The sequence below is a fragment of the Petromyzon marinus genome, chromosome 29, assembly GCF_048934315.1.
Source record: "Petromyzon marinus isolate PM22_M1 ecotype Great Lakes invasive population chromosome 29, UKy_Petmar_22M1.pri1.0, whole genome shotgun sequence".
Taxonomy (NCBI): Eukaryota; Metazoa; Chordata; class Hyperoartia; order Petromyzontiformes; family Petromyzontidae; genus Petromyzon; species Petromyzon marinus.
In genome coordinates, this window is record NC_133695.1 from 4,601,669 (window position 1) to 4,612,251 (window position 10,583).

The 10,583-nt window shown below is 49.2% G+C and overlaps 1 protein-coding gene across 1 annotated transcript; it reads left to right on the top strand.

Annotated features, from left to right (window-relative positions):
• The first annotated feature begins 204 nt into the window (after positions 1-204).
• BCKDHA (branched chain keto acid dehydrogenase E1 subunit alpha) lies at positions 205-10,518 on the top strand. Its single transcript, XM_032962878.2, has 8 exons — positions 205-424; positions 1,520-1,684; positions 3,429-3,624; positions 4,221-4,382; positions 5,335-5,541; positions 7,362-7,503; positions 8,011-8,182; positions 8,764-10,518. The coding sequence occupies exons 1-8, from the start codon at positions 314-316 to the stop codon at positions 8,935-8,937; spliced, it is 1,329 nt and encodes a 442-aa protein (XP_032818769.2). The 5' UTR covers positions 205-313; the 3' UTR covers positions 8,938-10,518.
• The last annotated feature ends 65 nt before the right edge of the window (positions 10,519-10,583 follow it).

Sequence of the window (10,583 nt, forward strand, 5' to 3'; positions counted from 1 at the left end):
TAGGATGAATGTTGAGATTTATAAGAGCACGGGGTGACCAATAAGGTCTGTAGCAAGGTAGGGCACTGATAAGGGGTTGACAGGTATGTGAATGCCCACATCCTTATGCTGCTCCCACTGTCTAAGTGCTGCCCCCCCCCTTCCATCTCTCGATGAGTGGGGGGGGTTGCAGGGAGCCGCCCCCCCAATCTCGCCCTGTGAGTGGATGAGGCCCCCGTGACGTCGCCTCTCCGCCTCCACCGCGCGCCGTTGTCCCTCACCACGACACTCGCCGTGCTCCACTGCTGGATCGCGCTGCCAAGTGACACAAGCTATGGCGCTTCACCGCAGCCTCCGATCCCTGCTGCCGCTGCCGCTCAGGATCGCTCGCCCGAGCCTCAGGAGTCTCCCGCCGCGACCGGGGAAGCGATTCTTATCCGTCTCCGTGAGTGCCTCGCGCGATGGGGGTCGTTAGGTGTCAGGAGGCGGCGGCGGCGGCGGCGGCGGCTCGGATAGAATCGCCTACCCGGGACGGCGCGTGTTGGTCGGTAGAGCGCGCTAGGCCGCGGCGGGTGGTGAGTCGAGATGTTGGGTTTTTGTAAATTTGTAGTAATAATTAAAAATATATATTGACGTTGAATACAGTGATGTGTGTGTGTCACTGAAGCAGTTTGTGGCAATTTAGGTACTCTGAAGTAGGATTTGTGCGTGTGTTGCAATTTAGAATTATTCATTGACGTTAAAAATGATGTGTTGATAGCCCTTTTGATTAATCCACCACATTGTCCAGTGCTAGTTGGGAGCGTCTACGCTGTCTCTGCAGACAACGTTCAATTACACGTGTGAATATGTACACGATATGAGATAACGTTAATAAACACTTGGTCGTAATTTGCGTGCATGATCTACACAACCAAAAATTAATTATTTTGTAAGTTTGCTTTTGCAAAAAAAATCACGTTTAAGTATTAATTTAACCGAATAGAATGTTGATAATTATGCAGTGGCGTATGTATGGACTGGCTTGTGACGTGGAAATGTATTTCAGCCAAATACTCTAAATGGGTGGTATGTTGAACTACGTAGCCACCCATGCTAATCGGAGGTGTAAGAGTTACGTGATCAGACCCTTACCTTTAAGCCCCTGAAATCCCCTGTGAGGAATTTGGTCTGGGTGGCACCTTGTAATTGATTAAGAGCTGTAAATAACAGGAACGTGTAACCCAGGGAGGTGGTCGAGACGAACGAACGAGTAGCAGCAAAACAAGATGAGATAATAATACTCCCAAGAGGAAGCCCTCCCAAGCAGATGGAGCGATGAAGCTTGATTATAGCATTGCAGAAACCACGCGTATGCATGATATTATTTTTTTTCATTACAGATAAATTATAATCATAGATACAATTGATGTCGGTGAAATAGTGGACATCTGCGAAAAAGAGCTTCATAGCTCGTCAGATTCTTCCAGCCTAAATAAAGATTCTGAATTTAACGTCTGCTGTTGTTCTCCACCCTCCCTCCCCGATGTTGTCTGAGCAGTGCGCCCGCCGTCAGGATCTGGACGACAAACCGCTTTTCCCGGGAGCGTCGGCCGAGTACTCGGACACCATGGAGTTCATCCAGCCCAACGTGATCGCTGGCATCCCCGTCTACCGCGTTATGGACCGCCAGGGCCAGATCATCAACCCCAAGGAGGACCCCAAGGTTTGTGGGTTTTTTGCCGCGGTGGCGAGATGTTAACGACATCGCCTGGTATAGAGGAGGTCGTGGATTTGATCCTGACCCTGACGCCTGTTTGCGTGTCTCTCTCCCCGTGGTCGCGTGGATTTTTCTCCGTGTCCTTCCGTTTTTCCCTCCACCTTTAAAAACGTGCTTTTAGAGTATTTGGCTGCTATAAATTTCCGCGTGATAAGCCACTTGGTTGAGCCATCATTTGTAGTCAGGTTGCTTCTGAAAAATATATAGCTCAGTATTATGAAAAAATAATTTAAATAAAAAATAGCTAGTCCCTTGGTGCATTGCACACGGTAGTCACCCACTTTACGAGGGAGAATGCAAAGAGGATTTTCTATTAAAGCTGTTTCGACTGAAACATAAGCAGATTAAAGTTGTCAAATGGTGGACGGGTGGCTCAGAGGTCAGAGCGCTGAGGTCCTGGGTTCGAATTCAGATATCAGCCACTATTGGGGCTCAGAAATTCAGCATATAACATGACAGCTGCGTTGCACAAATTGTCATTGCAGTGAAATTGCTGCACAGATTGGACTTTAGACAGACTCTGGGACCTGTTTACTTTTCTGTGGAATCACATTTTGCATGCTGCCCCAGTTTTTTGTGCTATCTTTGAATTTAAAAGTGTTCAAGTGATTGCTGGACAACAGCCAGACACTACTTTACATCTAAACAACACCGAACAGCGTTTATAACCATTATTAAATCAAGTGGCATTTAAAACGGGGTGAAGTTGCGGTGCAGTGGTTAGCGCATTGGGCTATATGAACTTGGCCACCCGAGTACGATTCATGGGCATTGCTTATATCAGTGACGAGTGATCAGAACTGGTCCATTCAACAGTGACCAACATCGGGAAGTATGATTATACCACCCCATGACTGACCTGGTATTGGAGGGGGATGCCTCATCTATCAGTGGATTGATACAGGGCTGTGCACTATTATTGATAAAGCTTTACAAATAATGTTGACAGTGTTTTTGCACAAGCAATATCTGTCCTTTCCCAACGTGGGGGCACTAGATCTCTCACAAAGATGGTCCAATATGAGAAAAACGTTTGTTTAAAATTACGTTGCTTTGAATGACTTAAAAAAGGAAAAGCTGGTCGAAATCATTAAACGGTAGCCAAAAAAATTGGAGATACAAAACAAAGGTAAATTATTTTTTGTATGAATGCAAACAACTGTCTGTAACGGCTACCCATCTGCTTCCATACTAATAATTACATAATTCTGAAAACAAACACATGTTGGAATGCATTGCATAATCCATGTGCATGCATGATTTTTCTCAACTGGTATTTTTGTTAAAACAGCAGCAGATATACAAGTTGCTCAAGTGCGAGTGTGTGTGTTCCCCCACGTGGGGTGCGGTGGTGTATTGGTTAGCGCGCTGCGCTCGAGACCGGCATTCCGAGTTCAATTCCCACTCACGGCCAACAATTTTGACGATTACTTGAATCGATCCAGGCCCTCCCCTAGGTTGACTCAGCCTAAAATGAGTACCTGGTGTGGTAAACATCACAACTGGGGAGACAAAGGCGGCCGGGCGTGGTGCTGGCCACCCACCCTCTCATGTGCCCTGCTGGCCTTCACAGATGCTACTCGCTAATCGCACTTGCCCAAACAACAGTCCGTTAATGCTATAAGGGGGGATCTTTGTCATTGTCTTTTTGTTCCCCCCCCCCCCCCCCCCCCCACTTGCCCTGGAGTAGCTGGACAAGGAAACGGTGCTGAAGATGTACAAGAAGATGACCCTGCTCAACACGATGGACCGCATCCTGTACGAGTCGCAGCGGCAGGGACGCATCTCCTTCTACATGACCAACTACGGCGAGGAGGGCACCCACATGGGCAGCGCTGCCGCCCTTGAGCCTCACGACCTCGTGTTCGGGCAGTACCGGGAGGCCGGTGAGCCACCGCTGTCGTTTACACGCGATTTACAAAAAGGGGGGCTTCCGATTCATCGATTGATTTGGCAATTACGTTGATCTATTTTTTTACGTATTTATTTTGAGTGATTTTCTCACCTTTCCTATGCACTACACTCTAGTCGTTTGTTTAGGATCATTTGTTGTTGTTGTCATTTTCTGACCCGCCCCTACTGGAGATCTGCAAAAAAAGAGCTTCATAGCTCATCGGATTTCTCCAGGATAATGCAATTGCATTCCACAACGCTACACATCAATTATCCAATTCCGTACACAGATAATACAAAAACAAAACCCCACTACTTAGCAAAAAAAAAACAAATACGTAAATATCGAGAAAAAAATACACAACAAGAAAACAGGCGTGATATGCATTGCCTATGACCCTACCCTAACTCTAACCCATTGCCTCTGATTAATACAAATGCAATCTGCCACCACTCCACCACACCCCACAAAAAAACTATTCATAATGTAACTTCTTTTTGTAATTGATTTGGATCTCACCCCGCGCCCCTTGTTGATTTCATGACCGCTGTCGATTGTTTGCCTTCTTGCAACCGCCGTTGTCGCCAGGTGTTCTGATGTGGCGAGACTTCCCGCTCGACATGTTCATGTCGCAGTGCTACGGCAACGTGGATGATCCGGGCAAGGGGCGGCAGATGCCCGTCCACTACGGATCGAACGAGCTCAACTTCGTCACCATCTCCTCCCCGCTTGCCACGCAGATCCCGCAGGGTGAGTGTCGGGAGTGTTGGGAGTCTCGGAAGATCGTCCTCCTTGGCCTCTCACCCCGCCAGAAATTCCACCACCAGCTACTGAGTATTTGTGATGAAATAAAAAAAAATAGTTTAGTTTAGAGTCGTGGGCACTGCACCTCATCACCATCATCATCATAATCGTTTCATATTCTTACCAAGCTTCATAGGTCAGTACTTCTCAAAGCACATCCAGGGTGGTTAAACGTGTGGACAGAATGCCTACAGATTTATAAATGCATGTACGTGGGCTGGATGAGGGTCTCCCTCAAATTCATCGCCGTTCCTAGTTGACCTGCGATGAAACAATCCGTCAAACTCTTGCCCACGAGCTGATTTTCCGACTCCAGTTTTAAGTGCTCGGGGCTTATTTACGGCTTTCGGTTCCTGAAGAAGCTCCCGACGCGTGAAGCGAAACATCGAGCCTCATGCCGAACAGCACGCGGTACAATCCGAAAGGACGTCGGAGAACTACGCAGCAGCACAATCGTGAAAACCCTACACGGTAGCGTTCACCCGAGCAGCTGGCACCATGTGTAAACATCGCCACTGGAGAGATGAAGGGGGGCCGTGCATTATGCTGGCCGCAACTCCATCTCTTGCGCTTTGCCATTCTCGTTTCGCACTTTTTCTGACGCACAAAGACAGAGATCCCCCGTATAGCCCTAATATACTGTTGGGCCAAGTGCTGTTGGCGAGCACCTACGATGAAGGCAGGCACGGTACACGAGGGCATGGTGGCCAGCACCACGCCAGACCCCCTTTGTCTCCCCAGTGCTGATGTTTTTACACGCCGCACCAAGCGCTTATTTATAATGTGGCCGAGTCGACCTAGGGGAGGACCAGGAATCGAACTTGGGTCACCAGGTTCGCAGCACAGCAGCGTGCTAACCGCTGCACTGCCGCTCCCCGCAACGCACGCACGCACGCAGCCGTGGGTGCCGCCTATGCCTACAAGCGCGCCAACAACGACCGCGTGGTGATCTGCTACTTCGGGGAGGGCGCGGCGAGCGAGGGCGATGCCCACGCCGGATTCAACTTCTCCGCCACGCTCGAGTGCCCCGTCATCTTCTTCTGCCGCAACAACGGCTACGCGATCTCCACCCCCACCGACGAGCAGTACCGCGGAGACGGCATCGGTATGGAGTTTTAATCCACGGTAGAAAACCCTCTCAAAGCCGGGACTTCAGGGTAAGCCGGACATCGGCGGTTTAGCTGGAAGGCTACCCGAAGTTAAATAAAATGCTCAACAACAAGAAATCGGATTGCATGCTAACAATAAGGCTGTGCGCTTGCAGGTTACGGCTTGCTGCTTTGCCCTTGCAGTTCTAAATATATATAATTTTATGTTGCGTGAAATTCTCTGAAGCTTTACTCAAACCACGTGGTCTGTGCTCCCAATTCCCATTGTTCATGTGTTTGACATTTATTTTACAAAGTGAATTCGATAAGCGTGTCAAAAAATGTCTTCGGCCTTCCACGTCCCACTTCTTAAGATTGCAACATTTATAAACCCCAGCTTCCATCTGTCAGGTTAACCAGTTTACGATTACATTACAAAATGAAAACAATCTGGCCAGTTTCTTTTATCCTTAACGTAACAGTTAATCAAACAACTTTTTCACATTTAAAAAGCGAGATGTGTCTGTTGAACTTCTTATGTAGTCAACCGTGCTAATCGGAGGTGCTGGGAAATATGAGTCTCTTAATTGGCACTGACATGTGCTCTTGAGGAAAAGTTCACCAAATATTAATTTTTATCCATAGGTCAATGGGTTTGATCAATAATTTAATTACAAGACCTGTTATTCGCACGGTCTTCTTAATACGTAATTACGGGAGCCTTTAATGTTACCAGTTGCCAGCAGTTTATGGCTTTGGCAGTGGTCATTATGGCGTTGGCTGATTGGCTGTAAACCTGCCTGGCTTCCGAGTGACTTTGTCTGTGCCCGCCTTCATGCCAGTCTCAAACACCGCCACGCTTGCACGTTTCTTGATTACAATCGCCGTGGCGCACGCCGATGATCAAACAGTGTGAGCCACCAATTGTAGAGCCCCCATAGTCCAGAAATGCGTTTCCCCTGCTGTCCGTACTGGTGACTCCCTGCCCTCGTTCATGGCTGGCCTCAAGATCTTCCTCTTTTATTCATATGCCTGTGACCGACTGCCTCTCTCCACATGAATAAGCCCAGTTATTTTTTTTACAGCGTCTTGAGATGTGGCCGCATTTACATTCTATTTGAATCCAAACTGTGTTGCAAATATAAGTGTTGGTGGATAATGTAGAGATTTGTAAAACGCCCAACCCCATTTGGCTACGCGGTGGTACAGCAATTGGGTCGTGAAGCCTTTCCGTCTGAACGCAAGTCCATCCGTGAACCTCTCCGTGCTTTTTTTTGCACTCTCTTCAGACTTTGTTCCATTTTCTTCGTCCATGTTTCTGACTCGTGTCACAGCAGGTAATATACACCGACTAAAAACTTTGGGAAGATTGAGATGATGCTCTTCAGTACTACCCCCTCTCGTGTGCGTGCGCTTCGGCTTGTCTTCCAGGCATCCCGATGTAGGCTTCCCCCCCCCCCCCCTTGTTATTATTAACCCTTTCCTGTTCACGGTGGGGTGTCCTGTTCACCTCTGAATCTCGGAACGCGCGCGATGCTCGGCGTTAATTTTATTTAGAGAGACGTAGCGCCGTTGTTTTTAAAGACATTGTCACTCGCCGCAGAGAACCGCAGCGACACCGTCGCAACACGACCACCGCACTCTACGATGGCTAGCGCCAAACTGTGCCACAAGCCCCTCCCCGTATGGTCTTGCAGGAGCCTCGGTACCGATAAAGTTATTTTATGTTTTTTTTCGCTTTCGCTTTGATGGCGTACACACGCACGTCATCGGAAGAAAAGACGATTCCGTCATCGGAACAGGAAAAGGGTTAACGTGCGTGTGACGTCCATCGCAGCGGCGCGGGGCCCAGGCTACGGGATCCTGTCGATCCGCGTGGACGGCAACGATGTGTTCGCCGTGTACAACGCCACGCGGGAGGCACGGAGGCGCGCAGTCAGCGAGAACCAGCCCACGCTCATCGAGGCCATGACCTACCGGTGAGCGCCTCCTTCCTCCCGCCTCCCGAGCCACTGCTGAGGTTGGCGGAGAGGACAAACGTACGTCATAATGCCTTTGTTATACATGTATTGTATTACGTATATTTTTATTGCAGCAACATGGGTGGCCCGGCCAAAACCACACGGGGAGATACCAATGACAGGATACAAAATCCACAAACGTCCATTCCGGCGTGGCTGGGCCACGTGAAAGGGGGCGAAACGAAGGGGAGCAGGGTGCCCCCCCCACCGCTGCTCCAGCCAAGTGGGGACCTCATGCGGGGGGGGGGGGGGGAAATAGATTTAAATTGGAAGGGGAGACGGGGGGGGGGGGGGAGAATAATAACCAACATACTAAGGGAAGGCCTGGGGAGAGGGGGAAAGAGGCGAGGAGATAATGCTTTGCTCTCTGGATAGAGGGGTGTCTGTGATTGTTTCGGCCTGTATTATATATTTGTTGACTTGGCCGTTAAACGCGAGTTGCGCACTGCGATGGGCCCTTCTCAGGATCGGGCACCACAGCACGAGCGACGACAGCTCAGCGTACCGCTCGGTCGACGAGGTCAACTACTGGGACAAGCAGGACCACCCGATCTCGCGACTCCGCAACTACATGCTCCGCGAGAGCATGTGGAACGACTCGCTGGAGAAGGACTGGCGCAAGCAGTCGCGCAAGCTGGTACCGCGTTCGCACGCGCGCACACCCACACACACACACCCACACACACCCACACACACCCACACACACCCACACACATCCGTGAGAGCCACACCGTTTCACCACCAGCTCCGTTTCGCCTGCAGCCAAACGCTGTATGGGTATCGTGTTTCTCTTTTTGGGGCGCAGGTGCCCCGGCCACAAAGAGCGGGGGGGGGGGGGGGGGGGTAAATTGGGACAGGCGGTTCGCCCTGGTTTGTTGGCCTTCTCCGGCATCTCCGATTAACGCGGTTGGCTCACGTACGGTGCGAAAGAAGTTCAACATATGCACATACGTACAAATCGTACGTACGTACGTTCCTTGCACCCAGGGCCACACCACGCTGCCGAGCGGTGGCAAATTCATCCTCTTCCGCGATTTGCCCATGAACAGACGCACGTAGGCGTCAACGGGAGTAATTTCTGCAGATGCGTAATAATTGGATCCGCCAAGAAACACCTCCCCCACGTCGCCGCGGATAAGGGACTAATGTTCCCATGTTGGTTAGCGAATCTTCCACGTCATATTGCTCGGGGTCGCGCTTTCGTCCCGCACGCCGCAGGTCCTGGAGGCGTTCGAGAAGGCGGAGAAGCGACTCAAGCCGAGCCCCTCGGAGCTATTCCACGACGTGTACAAGGAGATGACGCCGCACATCCAGCGGCAGATGGATGAGATGAGACGCCACGTCAAAATCTACGCAGAGCACTACCCCATGGACAAGTTTGACAAGTTCTGACTCCCTCCGCCCTTTGACGACGAACATGTTGCCCGCGTCGGGCGACAATTCCTCTCCCGCCCCTAATCCCCATGTGCCTGTCCGTACATCTGTGAGGACATCCAACCGTCCCGTGACGTGGAAGAAACAATACCGTTCTATAATATTGCATGCATGCTCATTACACCGACAGATTAGTAGCAAAGTTTTTAGTCTCAGTCAGAGCCTGTGTTGCACTTTAGAGGTGGATAATATATTTATGGTGTCCGAAGTCATTTTGGGGGGGGGGGGGTTTCGTTAATCCTGGTCTTAGTTTACGTGCCACAATTCGTGTTGACGCCTGTTTAAAGAAAGCACAGTTTCGAAATGGAACCTTTGCAAAAAAAAATGTCGGCTGGGCTGAACCGCACAAGAAAATCGTAGCCGGCGTTGCATTTTGAGATGTTTGAAAATATACCGCACTTTGGGAGCGTCCCAAATGTCACCGCCATCTCTCGGCGATGGGTTGTGGGTTTTTCGTGTCGCGCGTGTCACCAGCGGTCATGCCAGGTGAGCCGGCGATGCTCGCGCTGCAGGTTTTTACCTTTCAAAGGATGCATAAGCTTCTTGATTTTACTCATTCTCTTGAGCTGTGGCCGTTTCATCACGAACTAGATTGCTGCAAAGGGGCGCGCTATAGCACAACAACAAGGCTGGAGTCGCAGCAGCGTGTTTGCTTTTGTCCAACTTCATAACAATTTGTAAATTAAAAAAGTAGTTTTTGATGAAAAGAACATGCAGTTACGAATTGGGATTAAATTAAACAATCTTGTTCAAGATACCAGTTGGCATCCATCAGCGGCTTAATGTAACTTAGTCTGGAAGGACTTGGAATGTTATTTATTTCATTGCGAGCCTTGATTAACAAGCAGATTGCAGCTTGGCCCAATGCTATCTAGTGTAAAAGACAGTTTTAATAGAGACATGGGGAATTAGTGCCAGAATAATTGGCAATAAATGTTACATTAACTCGAGCGTTAAGTGCATTGTTGGAGTTGAAAATTAAAATACGGAAACATTTGAACATAAAAACCCAAGGTATTTAAGGGGATCTGAACAGGTCAGTAACGGAACCAGCTGATCCTATAATTATTTATCCAGCAAAGCCACACCGACTTTTCGAGGGTCCTGCATTTGGGTTTTTTCATTTTAAGATTTTCAGCTAATTAATGAGCGCTTAGGCGCGAGGGAGAAACACTCCATCCCTGTACAGACGGAAGCAGATTGAGATTCGTCTACTTGCTGTAACTGCCTTCTGGAGAGACAGGGTTATGGCAACATCGACACCCACGGGAAGGGAGTTTAACAACAACATTCGTGTGATCCCCCACCAGCCCTCGCTTCCTCCACAAATGCTGGATGATTATAGGCCACGTGCATAGGCAACCGCCGCAAACGCCCGGCTAAAAGTGAAAATCGCATTCGCAGGCAAAATCAGCAATTACGGTTGGAGTGGCTTAAAATAATTTGTCACACGTGACGTCCGATAATGATGTGTTCATGTTTTGTTTGTAGCAATTGTGTTGAAGGGGTGATATTGACAAAATAAACAGTTGAAAACTACAGTATATGTGGAGTTGATTATGTAATTTGGGTGGGTAATTTCACTTGCCAATTTGTAGACTGAT